Source organism: Puma concolor, chromosome A2 (genome assembly GCF_028749965.1).
Source record: "Puma concolor isolate L17-30 chromosome A2, mPumCon1.1.hap2, whole genome shotgun sequence".
Classification (NCBI taxonomy): domain Eukaryota; kingdom Metazoa; phylum Chordata; class Mammalia; order Carnivora; family Felidae; genus Puma; species Puma concolor.
In genome coordinates this window covers 5,594,952-5,619,539 of record NC_141668.1, presented here as the reverse complement: position 1 = coordinate 5,619,539, position 24,588 = coordinate 5,594,952, and the positions used below count along the sequence as shown (strand labels likewise).

Genomic DNA, 24,588 nt, shown 5'->3' with positions numbered 1-24,588 from the left:
GGTTTGAGAAACGACAACTCCGTCCACGGCGTCAAGCCGGGGCACGTGGCTCACGCACTTGGACGGACGTCGGAAGCCAGAGCTACACCTGCAGCCTGAGCGCGAGGGTCTGACCCCGACTCACCCCTCACTGGGCCTCCCTGTGCACAACTTAGTCTCATCGTGCCTCAGTTTCCTCATCTGTAAGCCCAGGCGTCACGCCCGCCCGCCCCCGAGTCACAGGAGCTGCCCTCTGCACGTTCGTTTGCTCCTGTCGGTTTGGCAAACTTGCAACACGGGGGCCAGAAGGACCTCAGGGCCTACCCGGTCCCACGGCAGGAAAGAACAGTGACGGGTCCACGGGGCTCACGGGGCGAGGAGGAGGCCGGGCAGGGAACCGCCCAGCGTGCTGAGACCCCGCGATGCCACCCAGCCGGTGGCCACAGGCTCGCAAAGATAGGCGAGGGCACGCACACGACCAGAGGTAGCATCTGTGGGGCTCTGGCCTCTGTCCCCGGGGGTGTCTGAGCGACCCAGGGTCCCTGTGAGCTCTTCCCCCACCAGAGGGCGCCCCGAACTGGGCTTACGACTCCTCGCTGGAGGTTATGCCCTCCCGGGAGTGGGGGTGGGGCTGAGGGGGGCCTCAGTGACCCTCAACCACAAGTCACTTCTCCCTACAACTCCCCACTTTATACTAGAGGGCCCGTGGGGCCATATGGGGGTGCCCAGGTGGGCTCCACGTCCGTCCCTTCAGTGAGTGAGCTTCTGAGCCAGAGGCCAGGACTTCAACAGTCACAGACCACAAGCGCGTCTCCTTATAGAGAGGTGAATTTTTTTCTCTCTTTAGCCCTTGATATTGAAAGCCTTTAGACCTCCGCTCCCTGTGCTCTGAGTTCTCGATTTTGCCACTATCCCCCCCACCTATGGGACTCAGGCTTCCTCACGTTGTTCTGAACCCCAAGAATGACTAAGAAGGAGACGTTCTCCACGCAGTAGACCAGACGCGCCTATGGCCGGGGGTGGGGGTGGGGAACGTCACACAAGGAGTGGAAGGGACCCAACAGCGGGGCGATGCAGGCAAGGAGTCTGGACACGGAGACTGGAGTCTGAATCACGGCTCCGTTTCCAGCGGTGTGGACAAGCGACCTAAGGTCCAGGGCCCTCATCCATCCAAGGGGGGACACTAGGCCGGCTCACGGGGTGCGAAGTTGACTGGATCGACGGCGGGGAAGCACCGGGCACAGAGTGAGTACGCCATGCATATTTGATCCGTGCTCCTGGTCATGAATTTGTAACTAACAGTTGCCTGATGTTTGTGGCGCGTCAGGGGGGCAGGGCTGACTTATGGCGCGACACCACCTGTGGTGTAAGAACCTGACTCTTCCCCGAGGCTTTCCAGCAAGGGGATGGCACAGATTTGCTCAGGGCAGACCATCTGGTGGCCTCCACCATCGCTCACTGAGCACCCCTGAGCCCGAGGCCAGGGGAAGGGGCCAGCCGGAGGCACGGTGAAGGTCACAAAGCTGGTAAGCGGTGCCGTGGGACCTCAGGGCCCTTCCACCCTCTCCCTCCCGAGAGTGGCAGAAATAGCTGCTGGAGGGAGTGGGAGCAGCCCGGAAGACACGAAACGGAGTCAAGGTCAGGTTTGAGGGGCGGAGGCAGAGAGTCGGTCGCATTTAGGAACCAGCTGCGAGGCTAACCCCACAGGTGACCCCCGAGTTTGCCGTGCTCCACAAGGCCCCGGAGGGCTCTGCAGGGAGAAGGCGGAGCTGCTGGGCACATGCCCGTGTTGGGCTCTGTGGGGGAAGGGAGAATGGCGGGCACGACGTGGCCGCCACGAGCCCGGAGCAGAGGGCCTTGAGCGCTGGCTTGGCCCTTATTTGGTAAACAAGGGGCACCCTAGGGTTCTCCTGACTGGAATGCCATTCTGCACTGAGAATTCCAGGCCAACGGAGTCAGACACGGAGGAGGGAACCCACGGGAAGTAGACCTCTCCCCAAAAAGGCCAAACAATGGTGGACACAGCCCGGCTCCCCCTTCTTCCGCGGGGGCCCACGCTGCCTGGCAGAGGGGAGATGAGATGGCCGGGCATGCCAGCCGTCTGTTCCCCGCAGGCTGGGCGGGGGCGATGCTGATCCGGGGGCCAACGGAAGCTGCCGGGGACGGGGCCGTGGCTCACGCCTGCTGGCAAGGCTGCGATGAAGCAATACTTCGATAAATGTAATCGGACGACGCGCCGCCTCTGGACGAACAAAAGGTCCCAGAGACTCCCAAGATGTGTGCAGTTCAGGAGCTAATGGGGAGCGGACTCTCCAGCCGTCGGCCAGGAGGGCACTGGGGCAAAGGCCAGGCTGCCTGGTGCTCAGATCTTCGCTGCAGGCCTTCCGCAGACGCCCCGTCCCACCCCAGGTGCCATGCCGGCTGACCCAGAGCGGCTGCAACGGTGCTGAACCATCCCCGAGATCCCGGCACTGGCCTGGCCCCAGATGCTGGCCTGGGAACTGCACGCCAGAGCTGTGCAGAGTCAAGGTGACCAGAAGCTTCCCACAGAGACACGGTATGTGACAAAGCGCTGCCATCTCTGGGGGCGGGGGCTCCGCGGACAGGGGTCCAGTGAGGAGGCCCGGAGATCCTGGATGACTGATGTGACAGATTGCCAGGCTGGCCGCTGGAATATTCAGGAACACCTGTCAAGGGGAGCTCAAGTGTAGCCCATCCATCCAGCTGCACAAGGGCTCCTGGGACGCAGGGGAGGCTGTGGGTGTCCGACTGTGTCCACACTTCTCCACCCGAGGAGCCTGGCGGCCCCTCGGTGGCCCTCTGTGGCCACCCTCACGTCCACGGAAAGGGCTAGATGTCAGCAGAATCGAAGCCACGCTCCCCTTCACAGGGGTGTCTACGCTTGGAACTGGATTGTTAACACGAAGGGGCAGAATCAGGCAGGGGAGGAGGGCAGCCCTCCCAAGGCATTTTGGGAACTCTTCTCAGCAGTGGCCTAATCTGCTTCTCAGAAAGGCCGACCTTATGTCCAAACAATTCGAGGTTACTGGAGTCTAATTGAAAGGAGGATTGCCAGGGTTCAAGGTCAGGGGGAGGGAACGCCTGCCCTCCGGGGACGGGGTGAGGGTGGCAGGGGGGGAGACCGAGGGATGGCCTTCGGGAATCAGGATCAGCGGGAATCCCAAGTGCCCCGCCCTGTCCACGTTCTTCTGCCGCGCCTTCCATCCGAGGCCTGTCTCCAGGCTACATCGGGCCACAGATGTAGGGGAGAAGCGCCTTCCCAGCTAACCAGCACTCCAGTCCCTCCGTGTCCCGTGCCCTTGTCAGACCATCTGGAACAATTCACTACCTTCTCGGGAGTCCGGACCTCCTCTCCCAGCCAGGCCATGGGCTGTTGAGGTCCATGTCCCAGACGTCACCATTGCCAATGTCCCCCGGCATTCCAAGGACACGCTGGGGGTGCAATAAACCCTCGTGGTCCCTTTCCGCTCCCAAGTCGTGCATTTGTGACAATGACTTTGCTCTGGAACCCTCTGGGAGCCACCAAAGTGGGGGCCGGCCGGGCTGGGTGAGGCCTCAGTCCTCGCCGTGTATCTTCACCGCATGCAAGGTTCCGCCTCAGATTTTTCACCTCGAGGACGGGCTTCCTGGCGTCCAACCCCTGCGAGGAGGAAGACCCGCCCTGCAGCCGCAGATCGTGCCCTTCCGGGCTAGGAACTCCGTGGCTCCTTCCTGAGGGCATCCTCTGAGGCGCTCTTCGGGCTGGGCCACGGTGACCGTTAATCAGGTCGTTGGTTCGGTCGGGACAGGGAGCTGAGGCCAGCGGAACCCCACAGGCCTAAACCAGGCTATGCTGCCTTAACTGTGTGCAATTCAAAATGCTTAGAGAACAGCTAGCCCTCCGCCCTGGAGCTCCGGCCCCAACCCCGGGCTGTACCCAGAGCCGGAGTCGTGCGGCCCGGTACATCCGTGCCAAGACACTGCCCATGGCACCCGTGTGGCTGGGCCCCTCCTGAGGTCCCTTCCCCGCCCCCGGGGCCGTGGGTAACAGGGGCCGGGAAGAACTTGCTGCCCAGCTCTCTGCCCCACCCTCGCTCCCGACGGCCGGCCGCCTCGCCCTCCCCTTTCGCGCCGCGCGCCCACTGACGCTCACGGGATACACACTTCTTGTCGGCGGCCTGACCCCACACGGCCGTCAGCCTTGCCGAGACACCGGCTGACCAGCAGGGCAGGGTTGGCAGTGAGCTAGACAGAGGCAAGGAGAAGTGGCCAAGAGACCAAAGGGAAGGACGGACACCCGGAACGGAGGGCGGGGCGGGGGGGGGGGCTGTCCGTGACGGGATGAGCTCAAAGCCACGGATGGTCTCCGAATCTCCCATTTACTGATACTTTGAGCCTCTTCTCTTTGCTTATTGTTGATCTTCCACATTATCTCGGACTCCTTTGGGGAGACAAGGGGGGGCATGGCTGAACCCAGAGGGAGGAGAGAAAGGAAAAAAGCCCAGGAGGCTCTCAAATTAGCCACAAGTGTGAGGGGCATGGCCAGGTGAGGTGGGTCATCCCAGCAGCGGCCAGGTGCACCAGCGGGTAAGCAGCAGGGACTGCATGTAGGAGCACAGGTGGATGGGCATGTGGGAGCACAGGTGCATGTGCAGGTGGGAGTGTGGGTGGATGAGCAGGTGGAAGTATTAGTGGATGTGCAGGTGGGAGCACCGATGGATGAGCAGGTGGGAATACAAGCGGATGAACAAGTGGGAGCACAGTGGATGTGCGGGTGGGAGCACAGGTAGATGTGCAGGTGGGAGTACAAATGGATGAGCAGGTAGGAGCACAGTGGATGTGCAGGTGGGAGCATGAATGGATGTGCAGGTGGGAGCATGAATGGATGTGCAGGTGGGAGCACTGATGGATGACCAGGTGGGAGCACCGATGGATGAGCAGGTGGGAATACAAGTGGATGAGCGGGTGGGAGCACGGATGGATGTGCAGGCGGACGTTTGTCTTGGGCTCTCACCGAGGGAGTCCCACCTCAGTGGCATCCCAGGTGAGCCGTGAGATGTTGTGAGAAAGGTGGCTTACCTTACGAGAAGCATGCTTTTCTGAGCTCTCCAGGTCTCCGTCCAGGAGAGGCATGGCAAAGGAACTCAGGTCCTAGGATGGAAAGAGAGCATGTGGTCAGTGGAGTGGCCCTCGGGTGCCCACCCGGCCTCATCCAGGGGCCTCACTGACTCTGTGTGTGCATCGCCACCCCCTCCTAAGTCCTCTGTAAATACGGACCACCAGGGAGGGGTGTGGATGTAAGCGGAGACAAAGGACGGGGCACCACATGCCAGCTCCCTCTAAGATCGGGAGGGAGATGCAGAAGCACGTCCAGCAGGAGAACATGCTCACATTCCTTTCCAGAACAGAAGGCCACTGCCCCCCACCACCCCGGGGAAGGGGTGAGGAGAAGAGGCTGGGACTAGAGGCAGGAGGGAAAGTGCCCCAGGACGAAAACGGCCGTGGAGGGCAGGACTCTCGGCACCCTGGGGAAAGGCTGATGGGATAGGACCTCGTGTCAGGACACAGAATGTGGGGCTCATGGAAGGGGTCCAGGACGCGCATCTTCCTGGAGAGATGATGGGGGCTGGTGGCGGGGAGAGCCAGGCTGGCGGCTGGGGCGCAGTGCTCAGTGAAACTGGGTGGCACGGTGGCACAGAGGGGCGGCGGGGACCCACACGCGGCATCACTCCACTCTCAGCTCTGCTCCTCCTTCCCCTGGTCTCACCTCATGGATGCCCTCACACCCCGGGAAGAAGCCCCACGTGGGAAGTCCAGCAGGAGAACTTGCCTGTGTCCTTAACCTTTCTTTTTTCCCTTTTTCGTTGTGGCAACATACACATAACACAGGACTTACGATCTTAACCACTTTGCGGGAGCTTGGGAGCGTTAGGTGCATTCACACCGCGCAGTCATCACCACCATCTGTCCCCCGACCCTTCTCATCTTGCAAAAGGGAAACTCTGTCCCCGTGAGACAACTCCCCATCCCTTCCGCCAGCGCCTGGCACCCAGCATCCTACACTGTGTCTCTATAACTCTGACTACCCCAGTACCTCGCGTAGGTGGAATCATGCAGTATTTGTCCTGCTTCTGTGACTAGATTATTTCAGATGTTGTACTGGTGTCAGAGTTTCTTTCCTTTTAAAGGTGAATAACAGGCGTGCCTGGGTGGCTCGGGCCATTGAGCGTCTGACTCCTGATTTCAGCTCAGATCGTGATCTCGAGGTCGTGGGATCGATCCCCGCATTGGGGTCTGCACTGACGGTGGGGTACTCTCTCTCCTCTCTCTCCGCCCCTCCCCCTGCTCGCATGCACGCACACTCCCTCTCGCTCTCAAAATAAATAAATACACATTTAAAAAGTGAATAACGCTCCATTGTATGGACGGGCCGCATTTTGCTTATCCGTTCAACCATCAGGGGACCCTTGGGTTGCTTGTGCCTTGTAGCTATGGAGAAACGCTGCCGTGAACATAGGTGTTGAATCACGTCCCCCTCCCCCAAACCCGCGGGTTGGAGTTCTAACTCCCAGAACCTCAGAACGTGACTGTATTTGGAGACGGGTGTTCCCTCTTCTTTGGAAAGATGTCTGCTCAGGAAGTCCTTTGGCCATTTATTAACCAGGTTGTTTGCTGGTGAATTGGTGGGAGTTCTTTATGCATTCTGGACGCTAGCCTTCTGTCGGATGGATGCTTTGTGCATATTTTCTCCCATCCTGTAGGTTGCCTTTGCACCCTGGCGATCGGGTCCTTTGATGCCCAGAAGCTCGTAACGTTGAGGTCGTCCGATCTATCTGTTTTTACTTTGTTGCATGTGCCTTTGGTGACATGATGAAGACTTTGCTGCCAAATCCAATGTCGAGCGTCTCTTCCCCTGTGTTGTCTCCTAAGCCTTTTCTAGGTGTAGCTGTTACACTGAGGTCTGAGGTCCGTTCTGAGTCAGATTTTCTCTATGGTCTAAGGTGAGGGCCTACCTTCCTTGTTTTCCAGGGGTATATTCATGTTCCCAGCACCACGCATCCAAAAGACTGCCTTTGGGGACCCTGGGTGGCTCAGCCGGTTGATTTCAGCTCAGGTCCTGGTCTCACCGTTTGTGGGATCGAGCCCTGAGTCGGCCTCTGCAGCGACAGCACAGAGCCTGCTTGGGATTCTCCCTCTCCGTCTCTCGCTCCCCCTCCCCCTCTCATGGTTTCTCTCTGTTTCTCCAAAAATTAATACATAAACAAAAAAAAAAAAAAAAAAGAAAGAAAGAAAGAGGGGCATCCGGGTGGCTCAGTCAGTTGAGGGTCTGACATCGGCTCATGTCATGATCTCCTGGTTCGTGAGTCTGGGCCCTGCGTCGGGCTCGCTGCTGTCAGCCCAGAGCCCGCTTCGGATCCTCTGTCCCCCGCTCTCTCCGCCCCTGCCCTGCGTGCTCTCTTTCCCTCACTCAAAAATAAGTAAACATTTAAAAAATGAAAGAAAAGACAGTCTTTTCCCACTGAATGGTGTTGGCACTTTTGCTACACATCTCAGCTTGGCCACACATGTGAGGGTTTCTTCTGGGCTTTGTATTCTATCTCAGGGGGCCGCATGTCTGTCTTTGTGCTGGTACCACGTTGATTCAATGACTACGACTCTGTAGTAAGTTTGAGATCAGGAACTGTGAAACATCTCACTTTGTTCTTCTTCTTTTTTTTCTAACATCCATTTATTTTTGAGAGAGAAACAGAGCATGAGCAGGGGAGGGGCAGAGAGAGAGGGAGACGCAGACTCCGAAGCGGGCTCCAGGCTCCGAGCTGTCAGCACAGAGCCCGACGCGGGGCTCGAACCCGTGAACAGTGAGGTCATGACCTGAGCGGAAGTCGGACGCCGAACCAACTGAGCCACCCCAGGCGCCCCTGTGTACCCAGGCTATCTTGTAACCCATTCTGTCCCCGCCACCCTTCTTGCTGCTGGGGTCCAGGTCTGTACCCTCCTCCCCCAGCTCTCTCTGGGGCTGCCTAATTGTTCTCTGAGACCTTCAGCCCCACCCCCCTCAGGCCATCTCCAAACCTCTGCTTGAAGAGTGATCCCTGAAAACGTGGGTCTCATTATGCCGGCCTCTCCCCTGGCACCCCAGAGACTCGGCAATGGCTCCCACCCCTGGTTGACCAGTGAGTGCTGATGAGCTCTTACGCGTGCAGATTCCAGACTCAGCCTCCCTGGTGTTGAGGTCCGTGGTCTCGGGCCTGGTTGCACTTGGGGAGCTTGGGTCCTGCTGTGGAAGGGAGTTGATCCATCGACGGTGCAGTCCAGGCATCTCGGTGATTGGGCCGGCAGCCCGGGTGGAGGGCCACAGGTGACTGCCGGGAGGAGCCACGGTCAGGAGCCCTCGTCTGGGCCCTGCAGTCTCCAGACCGGGCCCCGTGGATCCGCCGACCTCCGCAGCCTTGTTTCTGATGTGCTTCTCTGCAGCCTTGTTTCTGATGTGCTTTTAAAACCCCGTCTCCCTTCAGCAAGTTCTCAGGCAGGCTGGTTTTTCCAATCGCGGCCGCGTGTCTGTGGATGCGGTCTGGAATGCCGTCTCAACTCCTCACACACCTCACTTCGAGGCTGCTCTTTGGCCGCTGTCCACCCCCTCCCAGGAGAACAGACCCTGCTTCACTCTAGTCCTTCCAGGACAGCGCTGGCCTCTAGCACAGAGCCTGGCCCAGGGCCGTGCGTGAATGGCCAGTGCTGGCTGCCAGTCTCCAAATGTCCCCAGCTCCTCACCCGCTCTGGGCTTTACTGGTCTTTCCGCCCCCCCGCCACCCCCAATCCTGGTTCACACGGTGAACTCCTAACCTATATGACGGGACTTGGCGTGCCGTATTAGGATCGTTTACGAGTCTGTTTCTCTAACTAGGCTTTGCGTTCATCAGGGGCAAGGGGAAAGCTAGTCCCATCTCCGCCCTGCACTTGCCGGGCGCGCAGCGGGCACACGGCACCGTTCGGATCAGCACCCCCTCCCCTGGGCAGCCAGCGGGGGGGGGGGGGGGGTGCACACGGTCTGTGCCCACGACCAGGCCCCACGCGGCTGCAATTCCCTGGGAAGTGAGCAGGAACACGGTGTGGGATGCTTATCTCCTGTTTTAATGAGTACATTCCTCTCCGGTTTCAAATAATCATTACCCTCCAACATTTGTGCAGTACGGCGGTCTCCACACGCGGAAGCCTTCGCACAAACACTCATTTGTTCCTTGTGGAACCATCACGCTCTAGTGACTGAGGCCCCAGTGGCTAAAGGACTCACGTTAAGACGGTCTGGGAAGGGGAGAGACCAGAATGCTGGGCCAGCTCCTGCCGCAGGTGGCCCGTGGCCACGGGGGGCCGCCAGGAGGGGCCGCAGCGGGTCCCCCGCCCCTATTTCTGACCAGGGGGAGCTCAGAGAAGTCCCAAGCCATCCGACCGCTGCGGTGTGTCTGCTCAGTCAAGCATCCCTACAGGGAAGTCCCTTGGCATGAGTGGCGGGCTTTGCTGGAAGGTTCCTCCGCCCCACATTCCATGACGCTAATCTTGGCTCTCATCTCTCAGAGCTCCCCAAGAAACAGCACACACCTGGGAGACCAGGCATGGGAAAAATCTCGAACTGCAACTGCGGCCACAAGGCTATCAGCTGGTGGAATAACGGGAGGCCTGGCCTCCGAGCTCAGCTGACATTCCAGAAGGTTCAGGCTCCTGGAACTTCCCGTTTACGGGCTTTTGAAATTTTAAATTCCCACCAGAGCCTCACCCTTTCCTCACCGATTTCTCTTCTCCTCGCCGTCCCTGAACCTCCGTTTCTGGTCTGCCAGCCGGTCAGGCCGCCCGCGGTGCCAGGTGGGCACTTTGCTGGGCCATGTCGAGGCGCTAGGAGACATTTAAGACCTGGTTGCGGCCAAGAGACTCTGGGGTCATCATCAGCCGCACACGCTATAGCCTAGACTTTGACCGCAGGCTCTGGAGACCACTGTCAGGGTCTCTGGGGAAAGTGAATTTTCAGGATTTGGGCTGATAAAGTCGCCTGTCAGAGAAGCATAAGGATAAAAGAGAAAAGACCTAAGTTTGGAAAAATCGCTGAGATGTGAGCTGACCTTAAAAGTAGCTCATTTAGGAGGCGCGCCTGGGGGGCTCAGTCAGTTGAGTGTCTGACTTCGGCTCAGGTCATCATCTCGCAGTTCATGAGTTCGAGCCCCGCGTCGGGCTCTGTGCCGACAGCTCGGAGCCTGGAGCCTGCTTTGGATTCTGTGTCTCCCTCTCTCTCTGACCCTCCCCCCGTTCATGCTCTGTCTCTCCCTGTCTCAAAAATAAATAAATGTTAAAAAAAAAATTTTTTTAAAGTAGCTTATTTAGGGGTGCGGGGGTGGCTTAGTTAAGTGTCCGACTTCAGCTCAGGTCATGATCTCATGGTTCGTGGATTCAAGCCCTGCATCAGGCTCTGTGCTGATAGCTCCTCTGTCCCCGCCCCCACCACCCCTCTCTGCCCCTCGCCTGCTCATACTCTCTCTCTCTCTCAAAAATATATAACCATTAAAAAAAAATAGCTCACTTAACCCCCACAGCCCCATCCCTACCCTCTTCAGAAATTCAGGCAAAAGCCAACATTCTACCACAAAAAAGGTATCGGCAACAGAGCTGTTATTAATTTGCCCTTAGTGTGTCCTTGTTAAACCTTTCTCTGGTCCTTCAGGCGGCCCATACAAGTAGGGAAGGCAAGCGGTACCATCCCAGTCCACAGATGACAATACTGAGGGTCAGAGAGGTTAAGCCACTTGCCCGAGCCAGACAAGCGGACGGTAGCAATCAGGCCCTGCAGCCCCAGGGCCAGGCACTCCCGCTCAGAGCTCTTTCCGCTCAATCCCACCACCTCCTTGCGATGGCTCAGCTCCGCGAACAAAACCCAACTCGGTATCAGAGGCTGGGAAGACGCAAACTGAGTATCCTTGGCACAGCGGAACCTCGGGGGACAAGAAAGAGGAGTGGGGGTTTGTACGGTTCAGCGCTTCAGCCCCAAGGCAGCTTATGATGCTTTCTCTTGAAGGCCTACTCTTCATCAAAAGCAATTCACGCTGATGTCGCAAAGAGCGGCGTCCCATCACCCAGTGCCATCGCTCCACATGCCGGCATGCCTACGCTTCGCATAGTTTGGGGGCCAGTCCCCTGCCACGCGTCCTGAACCCCAGAAGATAATGGATTTTATACCGTGCCCAACTGACTTATGAATCCCTGAAGGACAGGGGCTGTCTTACTCATATTTTAGCCTCGAGCGTAGGTGCGAGGTAAGTGCGTATCGATCGGGTGCGGTTCTGACCTTTTGGTCTTACAAAACTCCTTTGTTGATGCAGCTGGGATACCCCAGGAACAGTCCTGACGAAGGCACAAAGACAGGACAAACAGAAAGGCTGCCAATGTCAGGGGCCCGTGGCCTGCACCTGAGGGCCGGCCAGGGGGTTTAAATATCAGGGTCACAATAGGACATTCCTGTGCAATTAGCAGCAGGCTGATTCCTACTGAGGAAGGAACACATCTAGGACGGTTTTCATTCTCGGCTCCCACTGAGCAGACCCGAGTACACAGGGCACCAGCGACATCTGGAGCCACCCCAGGCTTGGGAAGGGCTGGTGATGGGCACAGCCGGGTCCCACGTCCCTCCGCACGCAAGAACACGACCCGTGTGCAAGGAAGGAGCCAGAAGGCTGAGTTCCAGCCCCAGCTCTGGACGGTGGGGAGGGAGGGGATCTCAGACACGTCTGCATTCAGCTTCTCATCTGTCAAGTACGAGGGATTAACCAGGTAATTCCAGAAGATGCCTTTTAGCTCCCGCGGTCTGGGTTTTTATCGCTGAACTAAATGTCCTCCTGGGATCAGAAACCCCGTAAAGAAGTAAAAGGTACCCTCTCACTTTCTACGTTTCGTCACGAACATAATTTTCTTCTATTCTCAGGCTTCTAAGTCATCTCCCCTGCCTTAGAAACTCCGGGTTTAGGGGCAGGGTGTCCATGAACATGGGCTGCACCTGCGGAGGGGCGAGGGCACAGCCATGCTCCCCGTTGATGCCTCAGAGAGGAGGTGGCGATGAGCCAGCAGCACTTCTATCTTGACGTGACTTTCCTCTGCCTCCTAAGTGCTAACCTTCTGCCTATTACATTGGTTTCTGAGGCCCCTCTATCTTAAGCACCCGGGTCATCGACACAAATGCCAGGCGCGTCCTCATGGATGCTTGGCACGATTCCAGGAAAGCTGTGAGCGGCACCCTCAGAATCACCAGTACTCGGTCACTCAGGTTCCACACAGAACACGCCTGCCCTGCCCGTGTCCCCGACTCTCCTCGTCCCCGTCACGCCAAGGGCTGCTGCTCACGTGATTTAGCCTCGTCTGTGTCTCATCTGCTGTGGCTTGAAGTTCACCCCTTGCGGTGAAGGCCTTGGCAAGCACCTCAGGTGGGAGGCACGAGTGAGGTGTCTCCAGATGGCCTGGGTTAGCGCCATCCCTCAAAGCCGCCCAACGGGCAGTTCTTGGTACCAACGTGGGGGGTGGCGACCAGAGCCATGGTCAGTTGGGGCCTTTGGAAAACATTCACGTTATGTAACCACTCTCCGAAAAATAAGGAACAAGCCCTGAATCGCTGGAACTCGGCAACAGGGGAGGGCCGGGGCCAAATTCGGCAAAGCCTAAACTTAACTCTCGGAGAAGTTCCAGAATTCTTGATTTTCCACAGAGGACATCGTGGTTTCTGACTGCAGTTGGAGAGGCTTCCTGATGTAAAAAAGACGAGAAAACCGCTCCTTTTTCCCGCCTGCAGCCACCCTGCCTGCCCCATGCCCCCCACCTGGGGGTCCCGACTGATTCGACAGCTGGCTTGGGCTCCCCCACCCGCTGCCCCGGGGCCTCGGTGCCAAGGAAAGTACTTGGGCCGCTGCGCTGAGCTGGCCTTTCTCCAAAGAAAGGAGCCCTGGGCCCCAGGAGGGGCGGGAGCATGGCGGCCTGACCCTGCCCCGTGCTGAGGAACTACCCTGTCCTGCGGCCGTCCCCAGTTCCTCGCCCGGAGGCTTCTTTGGCACGACAGAAGCACCAGCCGGGAAACCGTTTTCTCTCCAGAACTCCCCCTCGTTTTAGCCTCCGGGAGCCTCGGTTCTTCACTCTGTCAGGTGAGGCCACTGGCCGGGGGGGCCACACCTGTCCTCGGGACTGGGGACGGCACAGGTGCATCACCGGGACACCCCCACCCCCCACCCCCCGCCGCGTCCCGGGTCAACTGTCAACCTGGAAAGCCCAGGTGGCCTGTCACGTTCCACTCGACTGCGGCCTGAAACGAAGCTGCAAAGGTTCTGTAGACGTTGGCTGTCCCTCCTTGTAACGAGAGAGCAGGCCCGATCCCCTCCCCACGACGAAGGACAGGGTGACAGACACCTCGTGCGCAGCCCTTTGAGGGAGGGATTACCAAGGGCCAGCTGCTCCTGGTCTCCTCTTGTTTAAGAGGCAGCTGGGCCTTGCCCTGCCTCGTAAGCAGCCTTTGCTCGACTATTGCTACACGGAAGCTCGGAAGGGCCCCACGGGCGCCTGGCCTTACGGCTGAGGACACCGTGCAGAGGGAACTGGCTGGTGCTCTGGAAGGCCTGAGGGCCCCCGGTCCACATTCCCGGGGTCCCCTCCCCGCCCCTCCTCACTCGGGCCCCCAGAGTGACCCCTGAGAGACACATGTCCAGACCGGGTTGAGTCCAGCCTCTCTCTGTTAACCACCGAGATTAGGGACTGGAATCAACCCCGTGTCTTGCTGTCTCCGAGCCCTCGGCTCCTCCCAAAAGAAGGGAAGAGGGAAGGGGGGTGGGGAGGAGGCTCCAGGGGTCTGAGTGGGCTCAGGTCAGGAGGAAGGCTCGGTCATTACCATGGGGGGGGGGGGGGAGCTACCCACACGGACCACCTGGGTGGCAGGTTGCTGCCTCAATCCAGAACAATCCATATCTCCACGGGGGTATTTCCTGCCCAAGCCTGGCGATGGGAGGTGGGAGATGTCACAGAAGGGGGAGCTCTGGGCTCTGCGACCTAGTGCCATCACGGAATCTGCGATGCATAATTTTATTGTCATTTTGGCCGGGCCAGAGGCTCCAGTGCCTCAGTCGACCACCAGTGGAGGTGTTGCCGTGAAGGTCCTTGTAGATGAGCATCTACGGTCTGAGATGACCCTCCCTGACGTGGGTGCGTTTCACCCAATCGCCCAGTTTTGCCCTTAGAGCAAAACCTGAGGTTTCCAGGGGCGCCCGGGGGGCTCGGTCGACTAAGCGTCCGACTCTTGATTTCGGCTCAAGCCACGATCTCACGGTCATGGGATCGAGCCCCGCATCAGGCTCTGTGCCGACAGCACGGAGCCTGCTTTGGGAGTCTCCCTCTCCCTCTCTCTGCCCCTCCCTTACTTGCACGCACTAATGTACCTTCTCTCTCTTTCACTCTCTCAAAAAGCAAACAAACAAAAAAACAAAAAACGCTGAGCTTTTCAAAATTAGAAGGAACTGTGCCCCAAGACCTCAGCACCAGCTCCTGCCTGAACTCCCACCCGTCACCCCACCCTGTGGATTTAGGACTCAAGAGCCCCACAGATGAGCTAAGTCCTTAAAACAAAACCCTTTGTGTGTGTGTGTGTGCGTGTGTGCGTATCTACATTATGTATTGTGTACACCTAATGTATTAATTTGTAGTCATTTATATTAAGGGCATATAACATAGATGTGTGTATTAAGGGTATATTACATACCCTTATAATATACATATTATCTTGGCTGCCTCTGGGAAGGAGAGGGGGGCCACTCGGGGGAAGGGGGGCTCTGTACACACAGCTGAGCCTTCACTTCGCCGCAAGAAATCCCCAAAGAAAACAGCTGGAGGCGGGATAGAGACAGATAGGAAAGGGTTTCCATCCCAGCAGAGTTGAGTGGAAAAACAGGAAACAGCCCAAACAGGCCTATTTTTACTGTCCTGAAGAACACGTGCCACACGCGAAGGAGAGCAGCAGACTCAGAAAAGCCCCGCTGTCCCATCATAGCCTCATCCGTTCACGCCTCACCTGCGAAATGAAAGCAGTCACTCTTGCGTCACTAGCCGGGTGAGCGTCGTGCGAATTTCCCCCAGGCACCTGCTCACGCTGCCCTGGTCCCTCCCACACCGGCAGCCGGTTGACAGCAAGGACCTCGTCTCGTTCACCTGAGTGACTCATTCCTCCACAGTGCCAGGCACGCAGCAAGACTCGAACGGGAGTCTGTCTTTCCCCCAAACGAAACGGATACTGGAAAAGGCGCTCATAGGCTCATTCATACTGAGGTATAAATGACTGATCATAGCTCAGAGTGCGGGAAACACCCAGATCTTATGAAAAGGAAGTGATGTTCTAATGGGCTACCTCGGACCGCTGGGCCCTTCTGAAGGCAAGGGCAGACTGAACACAGGAGCCATCTGTGACAGGAGGGACAGCCCTTAATCCCAGCGCTGTTTTCAGCCCTGACATTTTACTATTCTACGGAGACAAATCTTAAGATAGGGTTTGAAAAGACCAAGTCTGGGTTTCTGGAGAGGCTTTATTGACTCACACACGAAATGCCAAGCCACCAACCGAGACTGTGCTATCCTTGGCATTGAACCCTCCGTGGGGGCCACACACTGCCTGGCCAGCTAGGGAACTATAATTACGGGGCTCCCACACTCTGACGTCCCCTTCCTGGAGCAGAAAAACCAACCACGAGGGAAAGCGGAGGTGCTTCTGGGTGCATCCCACAGACCCAAATGGCCCTCCGTCACACCTGAGCCCCCCACCCTGCCTGGTGCCCCCCGCAAGCAGCGCTTGGCACCGCAGGGGAATTCAGGCGGGTTTGGTCCAAACTTCAAGAGGGGCATCATAAATCTGAGTAGAACTGGGCACCCAGGGAACATTTCCATAAGGTCACAGTGCCGCTGGCTGGCTCTGAGACACGCCCTATGCAGGAGCATCTGGCACGAGCATCAGGGCTCAGAGAGACCTCATTTCTGCCCCCAACCACCTACCCAGCGAGGCTCTGGGGCTCCGCCCAGGAGCTGAGCGGATACCTGCAGGGTTTGGGGCTCAGAATTTTCAGAGTATGAAACGTCCATATCGATAACACTATGTATCAAATGAGCCCTCCCCCTTTCTGCAGGTCCCGCAAGGATTCCCCTCCATCCTGCGTGCTGTGCCGCCCGCCCCCCTGCTCCGGGCCACCAGGGTACGGACTGAAAAATACAAGGAGTTCAGAGTAAGCAGCCAACACCAAGGACGCAAAAAGAATTCAAGGGCTTCCTGCACTAGGCATAATGAAGGGAGCTGCTTTCATTTGTTCCTCCTGGCTGCTCTAGGAGCACCTGGCTGCTAGTTTTTTCTTTTTTTTAATGTTTATTTCTGAGACAGAGAGACAGAGTACGCGCGCACAAGCAGGGAGGGTCAGAGAGAGGGAGACACAGAATCTGAAACAGGCTCCAGGCTCTGAGCGGTCAGCACAGAGCCCGACGCGGGCCTCGAACTCACAAACTGTGAGATCATGCCCTGAGCCGAAGTCGGACGCTTCACCGACTGGGCCGCCCAGGCGCCCCCTGGCCACGATTAGTTTTCAAACGAATAGTCCAAACCCATCAGTGGATCATAAAACCGACTTAGTTGATTACACAACCACAAAAATGTGAATTAGAACACAATAAGGGTGCCTTTCATGGTTTCATAAACTTTTTGATTACGCATACACAGACCTAGAATAAAATGCACGTCTGTCCTGGTCGGAGCCTTCGGACCTCCCCTCTTATTTTGCACCCAGAAACGGGCACGGAGTAAAGAGACAGAGAACCACGTCTCTCTACTGTCGTGGGAGGTGGGCAACTCTGTCCCCTCTCCCCTCTTATCCAACCCCGTGTGTCCCTCCCCTGCCCTGTGAGCCGTGGGCACTGCTGTTGTGACCCAGCATGGGCAGCCTGGCTCCTGCCACCCCCAGACCCAGAACGGGAGCAACCCCCCCCCCCATTGAGACCCCCTCAGAGTGGTCTCTGTCAGCACCTATACCCACCCCCTGGGTGGGCCAGGCCTGCGCACGCCCCCCCTGGTCTCCTGACACCTAAATCCAGGGAAATCATGCAGTGAGAGCATGTTACAGCTGGAAAAGTTCTCAGAAATCTCCCAAAACAATCAATCCCCTCCTGCCCCTGGGGGAGTAATGGACGCCCAGAGAGATTCGACTCAAAGGCGCCTTGCACGGTCACGAACCAAATCCTGGTATTGCAACTTCTAGCAACTTCGCTACGCTCTTTTTAGCCGATGGTGACTTTCTAGCATCTGTTTCTATTACGTAAGGTGACAACAAAACTACCTCACGGAGTCCCGTTGCGAGGCAAGCCTGGGGTGTGGGCCTGGCCGTCCTGGGCCCGTGGTGAACGTCAGTCCTGATCCACGCACGAGGCGTTTTCCAGTGTTGGCCTTTCTGCATCTTTCCTCCGGCGCCAAAGCTCTTGTTCCAAACTGCGCTTCTTGGTTGGTCGTCAGCGTGGTGTGAATTTGTTACTTCCCGGAACCCTCCACACCTGTGTCACGGCCATCAGGGTGAGCAGCCGCTCCGAGAACCTTCTGGAGCCACAGAAGCCTCGGTGTCCCGCTGACTGAAGGCTGGTGGGCGCTCCGTACAGAGGGGCTCCAGTTGCCAAAGCAGGTGAAGCAACGTGGAGGCCAGCGGGGCAGGGAGCTGGTATCTGCCCGCTTCCGCTTCCTTCCAGGGCCGCACCTGCTGGGGGCCGCGTCAGGCACAGGCCCCACAGCTCCACTCGGGAAATCAGAGTTTTCAGGAGGAACAGGACTGCATTGGGAGCACGCCGCACCCTCATCGCCGCTCACGACCACGGAGGGTGCCAGGGACCCCATCTGGGCCAGAGGTGCCCGCCGGGCGAGTTAATGACACTCAAAATGGCCAAGTAATTAGCTCTTTTTAAAGTGAAGTTTTTGGTCCTGTTTACTAATTTAGCTCTTGCTGTCAGGAAGAAAGAAAGAAAGAAAGAAAGAAAGGAAGGAAGGAAGGAAGGAAGGAAGGAAGGAAGGAAGGAAGGAAGGAAGGAAGAAAAGAAAGAAAAGAAAGAAAGCAAGCAGCTGGGGGACCTGAGTGGCTCGGTCAGTTAAGCAGCTGATTCAGCTCAGGTCATGATCATGAGGTTCATGAGTTCTAGCCCCACGTTGGTCTCTGTGCTGACAATGCAGAGGCTGCTTGGGATTCTCTCTCCCTCTCTCTATTCCTCCCCCCTCCTCAAAAAAAAAAACCATTAAAAATATGTTTTAAAAAAGCCGCTGATTGGTGGGAATGCAAGCTGGTGCAGCCACTCTGGAAAACAGTGTGGAGGTTCCTCAAAAAACTAAAAACAGAACTACCCTACGACCCAGCAATTGCACTACGAGGCATTTATCCAAGGGATACAGGTTTCAAAGGGACACATGCACCCCCATGTTTCTAGCAGCACTATCGACAATAGCCAAAGTACGGAAAGAGCCCAAATGTCCATCGATGGATGAATGGATAAAGAAGATGTGGTCTATATATACAATGGAGTATCACTCGGCAATCAGAAAGAATGAAATCTTGCCATTTGCAACTACGTGGATGGAACTGGAGTGTATTACGCTAAGTGAAATTAGTCAGAGAAAGACAAAAATCATACGACTTCACTCATATGCGGACCTTAAGAGACAAAACAGAAGATGAACATAAGGGACACAAAAATAATATAAAACCATGGAGGGGGACAAAACAGAAGAGACTCATAAATACGGAGAACAAACTGAGGGTTACCGGAGGGGCTGTGCGGGGGGGGATGGGCTAAATGGGGGAGGGGCACTAAGGAAGCCGCTCCTGAAATCATTGTTGCAGTAGATGCTAACTAATTTGGACATACGTTTAACAAAATAAAAAAATAAATTAAAAAAATAATAAGGGGCGCCTGGGTGGCTCAGTAGGTTAAGCGGCCGACTTCGGCTCAGGTCATGATCTCACGGTCCGTGAGTTCGAGCCCCGCGTCGGGCTCTGTGCTGACAGCTCAGAGCCCGGAGCCCGTTTCAGATTCTGTGTCTCCCTCTCTCTCTGACCCTCCCCTGTTCATGCTCTGTCTCTCTCTGTCTCAAAAATAAATAAACGTTAAAAAAAAATTAAAAAAATAAATAAAACAACATGAGAAAATCAGAAAAAAAAAAAGAAGAAAAGCCGCTGACTGGGCCTTGGGCCTATGCCCCCTCTGTGACAGGCCCCCAACCCACTATGTCAACTGGAAACTCACACCCCATCTCACACCCCAACTGGAAACTCACACCCACATTGCCCTCAGTTTCCTCATGGGATAGGAGGTGTGCAGGCTCAAACTCCAGAGATCCTTCAAGGGCCCTCCAAGACTCCCAGTTCCGTTCTAGGCCATTCCCTTCCCCAGCCCTGTGACAAAAGGGATCCTTTCGACACACCTGGGTTGGGCTGCCCCCGCCCGGCCTGGGGTCTGGCTCCAGAGGCATCAGGACAAATGCCAATAAGTCAGAGCCAGCATGGGGTTGGGGGAGGGAGAAGAGGCAGAGCCCCGGGCAGTTTTAGGGCATCCGGCTCTGGCTGACACTGTCATGGTCAGCCTGACATGTGTCCAGACCCACAGAACGTACCACACCAAGAGCGAACCCAAGGTCACCTCTGGGCTTCAGTTAACAATCGTGTATTCATAAAGGCTCATCGATCGTAACAAACGTACCTCTAATGCAAGTTGTTAACAATGGGGGATACCGGCCGGTGAGGAGGGGAAGGTGGTGTGTGAGAATTCTCTGTACTTTCTGGACAACTGTTCTGTAAATCTAGAACTGCTCAAAATGGGTCTATTAACGAAAAAAGAAAAAAGGCAGGAGTGAGAAATGGTTAGAGATGGCTTCAACGCCACGGCCAATCGAGCACCCATCACACTGGGCCAGGCCACCCGCCCTCTGCCCTCCGTAACGGGAGACAGAAGGGAGCCTGCAATCTGGCTGAGGGGCCTGCCTGCAGCTCCCCGGGAGGCTCGTGCATCACTCCACTAGCGGACAGGGCCTGGAGCGTGGTCACCTCACCCCACGTCCACGGCTCTCAGGACTTCCGGAAGGCAGGGGAGCAGGTGCGCTGCACATGCCCAGACTCTGGGCCAAGTGGATCTTGTCTAAGGCCTCCAGGCAGAGAAAATAAATGAGATAAGGGGGTTAGGCAGCAAGAGGGCCAGGAAGTTCTGAGAGCCCAGGTCCCCTCTCTTAGGCCGAGCTGGCCAGTGTGGACCCAGGGGTGAGGTCTCGGGCCTTCTAGCTCCAGATGGAAGCAGGTGCCAGCCCGAGTCACCAGGCAGCCTCAGAATGTGTGGAGTGGATGGACAAATCCCAGCGCCAGGCCGGAGACCGAGTGGGCACCCAGAAACTCATGGTTCCTGGCCGGGGCCTCAAGGCCACAGACCACAGCGCGAACGAATCCAAACAAGGAATTTGCTAGGTTTTTTGTTTTTTGTTTTTTGCTGCCAACAAGCCCATTCTGTTCTGGAGGGGCTTGTTATGTAAGTAGGGGAGGGAAGAAAAATGCTGGACGGGAGGCCAAAGTCACCAGAACAGCAGAAACTTTTAGATCAGCTGCTGCCACGGCAGGGAGTCAGGTAAACACCGGGGTTGTTTGTGGCTTTGCTTTTTCAAGGAAGGGAGGAAAAAAAAAAAAAAAGCCTGCTTTTCATATCCTAAGAATTGGGCTAAAAGCCATGATCTCCTCGGAGGACCCGGTCACTGAGATGTCCCCGTGTGCAGCATGCGTCCCCAGGCCACCCGTGCCTCCCCGTGGGCCAGCATGGGGCTCAGAAGAAGCATGTCCTGAGCATGTCCTCCGAATTTCTCATCTGGTCCCTGCTAGAATGCTTTGGGACTTGTATTTCTCGCTGAAAAAGCACAGGGGATTCTGGACCGGGTTGTGTAGGGATATTCCAAAGGCCAGGGGACCCCCTGGGATTGCCTGTCCCTTAGCAAGGCCAGACCCTTGTTTTCACTGGGGGTCACGACCAGTGTGCCCTAGAAGCCTCTGGACCACGTATCTCTCTGCCCTTTGTATCTATGAGGCCCTGGGGGCGCCTCCCTCCACTAGCCAAGCACAGGGCCTCACGCCCCAGGTCCCCGTGCCCAGAGTGGGTGGACTTTGAGCTTCCGGGACCGCCGTGGGGGTGATCTGGGAGAGCAGCTCATCCTCGGGGAGGTCCAGGGAGCAGAAAGGGGACCCCCACAGGCAGAGGGGAAACCGGGGCTGCCAGGGCCGCTCTCTGCTGTCATCACTGGTGCCCACTGCCCCGTTTTCATGGTTTAAAGACAGGATAACAAGAAGGTGTAGTCCACCCTGGTCGGTGTGCCCAGCCTGGAGAACGGAATAACGCTGAACGAGAGCCTTGCTGGCTGAAACCTCCAGGGTCCCCCCTGCCCGGGGCAGAAGTTCCCGTACCCCTCGCCTGGCATTCAGTGCGCCCAGGACACCAGTAACTGGCCTACACGCTGTGGCCAGAACCTTGAATTCTTAAGGTTATAACCTAGCAATGATTTTTTTTTCATACATTACAATTTTATTTGGGGGGGGGGAGGGCGGAGGGTTACACATTTGTTTAACCTGGGCCGGGTTCGGGTAACTGAAGAGCCTTTCCAAAATTAGTTTATATTGACCTCGATCCCACGCGTGCTGCAAACACAGTCTGGAGCAAAATGGGAAATAAAGACATCTTTCTAAAGACAGGCTTGGAAATTCTAATCCGGCAAGTTGTTTCCTTTCCCTGGGAGCAGTTGAGTCCTTTCTGACTCATAGCTGGCTGCTAGGCCACCATTCACAGGGAATAGCCGAGAAACCAGCGTATAGACCACCAGAAACGAGACCAACCAATCCACCCTGCGTTAGGGTACAGGCTTCACAATTCAAATCCCCTGTATTCAAGGGTAAATTTAAAAAACCTTTGTACGATGCATGCATAGTCAACAATGGGATCCCTGCCATCGGCAAGCCAGCGGCTATACGAGCCTGTGTCACGTTTAAGATGCGTTGAAAAAGACTATTTGCTATTTTTAAAAAACGTTTATTTATTTTGAGAGAGAGAGAGAGAGAGCACGAGCAGAGGAGAGGCAGAAAGAGGGAGAGAGAGAGAATCCCCAGCAGGCTTCATGCCCAGCACAGAGCCCAACGTGGGGCTCAATCTCATGACTGTGACGTGACGACCTGAGCCAAAATCAAGAGTTGGACGCTTACTGGATTGAGCCACCCAGGCGCCCTAAGACTATTTGCTATTAGACCGCAGAAAACAGCATTAAGTCCAATGTAGGTTTTTTTTTTTTTTTTAATTTTTTTTTTTTTTCAACGTTTATTTATTTTTGGGACAGAGAGAGACAGAGCATGAACGGGGGAGGGGCAGAGAGAGAGGGAGACACAGAATCGGAAACAGGCTCCAGGCTCTGAGCCATCAGCCCAGAGCCTGACGCGGGCTCGAACTCACGGACCGCGAGATCGTGACCTGGCTGAAGTCGGACGCTCAACCGACTGCGCCACTCAGGTGCCCCAAGTCCAATGTAGGTTGATCCGTGTCCAAATAGATTGCTTTCTGCTCCTGGAGGTTGGTTAATTTTTCTGGTGACGATATTAAAAATCAAATTTTCCTCAACAGCGTCACCTGGCTCATGCTTTTCCACCTGGAGCCTTATCCTCCACAGTAGTCAGCGCCTCCAAAGGTCTTCCACGGCCACGCGGGGGCTCACTCCAACCTTTGCTCAACTAGCCAGAGCACAGCCATCTTTGGTGGACACGTGACTCAAGTCCTACACACGATGATGATTTAGGGGCGTTTGGGTGGCTCAGCTGGTTGAGCATCCATCCAGCTCTTGCCCTGGGCTCAGGTCATGAGCTCACGGTTTGTGGGACAGAGCCCCGAGCTGGGCTTTGTGAGGACAGGGAGGAGCCTGCTTGGGATTCTCTCTCTCCCTCTCTCTCTGCCCCTCCCCCCACTCACACTCTTTCTCTCTCTCCCCAAAACACATAAACTTAACGAGTTTAAAAATACTCAAGTGTGGCTCATGAAGTCGAAACGATGCATCAGGAAAAGTTGGGCATCTACCCTTGGCCCCATCCATGATGCACCCCCAAAGGAACCACTTTGAGCACAGAGATTTTTCCGGTATCCAGGGCACACTCCTTTGGATGGAACGTTCTAGCTGCAGCAGCCCCCGTGGCAGTGAGAGTTTCTGATCTTTGGCCATGACGACAAGGCGGTCACGGGAACTTTGCGCAGTCTTCGTGTTTCTAGGATACGTTCCCAGAAGTGTGACTGCTCAAAGTGCCATTGGCGTGTGATTTCTGGGCAATACCGCGACCCGTCCTCCTCAGGACCGGGCCGTGCTGCCCTCCTGACTATGGCAGAGGAGGGGGGGGTCTGCTTCCTTCCTAGCCTCACCAACAGATGACACTGTCAAACTTCAGATGTGTATGTCATTATTTATTTATTCATTTATTTTTTTGAGGCAGAGAGAGAGTATGTGTGTGTGCGAGCGGGGGAGAGGGGCAGAAGGAGAGGGAGAATCTTAAGAGGGTTCCAGGCCCAGCACAGAGCCGGAAACGGGGCTCGATCTCACAACCACGGGATCATGAGCCCAGATCAAGAGTTGGATGCTTAACTGACTGACCCACCCAGGCGCCCCGTCCAACCTCAGATTTTTGCTGGACCCTTGAGAAATGTCATCTGTGTCCCCTCCTGTTTCAACCGTTTGCTTTAACCTTTGGTGTGGCATCCAGTGGAGTTGGTGCTTGGGTTAGTAAAATGTGGGACAGCTTTTCTCCAACTGCAGGGTCCTGAAATCCACACAGTCCAAACAGGCTTTGTTGTCGTTGTTAATAAAACGGAACAGAGGGGCACCCTGGGTGGCTCAGTTGGATAAGCGTCCGGCTTCGGCTCGGGCCATGATCTCACGGTTCGTGAGTTCGAGCCCCGCGTCGGGCTCTGTGCTGACAGCTCCGAGCCCGGAGCCTGCTTCGGATTCTGTGTCTCCCTTTCTCTCTCTCTCTCTCTGCCCCTCTCCTGCTCATACTCTGTCTCTCTCTCTCTCTCTCTCAAAAATAAATAAATGTTAACAAAAAATAAAATTAAATAAAAAAATAAAGAAATGGAATAGAACCGGTGTTATGGGAAACTTGCCTTATGGGGAGTATATCCAACCGGCCGTGATGTGACCTCCTCACCGTGGCCCAAGTTGAAGGGAGCAGGCTGCGGATGAGGGGCCGGGCCCACAGTCTGCGTCTTGGCGGTGTGGCAGTCTGCCCCTAAGAGGGCCTCCGTGCACGGCTTCCCTCCCTGCACACACACGCCGCCCCCACCAAGAAGCTGAGTCCACATCCTTCCCTCCCTTGACCTTGGGCTGTTGTGATCAACAGAGACACAGCCACAGGATCACGTGATAAGAAGCCCGGTGGTTTATCTCTGGATCTCCTGGAATCCGCCCTGGGGGAAACCAGCTGTTAAAAATCCAACTGCCCGGAGACCACCCTGCCGTGGGGAAGCTCGAGCCAGCCAGGTGGACAG

At 56.3% G+C, this 24,588-nt stretch overlaps 1 protein-coding gene across 3 annotated transcripts in view; it reads right to left on the bottom strand.

Annotated features, from left to right (window-relative positions):
- Positions 1-24,588, bottom strand: part of PRKAG2 (protein kinase AMP-activated non-catalytic subunit gamma 2) — a 258,651-nt gene that overhangs the window by 180,485 nt on the left and 53,578 nt on the right. For all 3 annotated transcript variants that reach the window (XM_086685881.1, XM_086685892.1, XM_086685901.1), the window contains exon 2: positions 5,059-5,130. In XM_086685881.1, the coding sequence (XP_086542007.1) occupies positions 5,059-5,130 (72 nt within the window). The remainder of the gene's footprint in view (positions 1-5,058; positions 5,131-24,588) is intronic.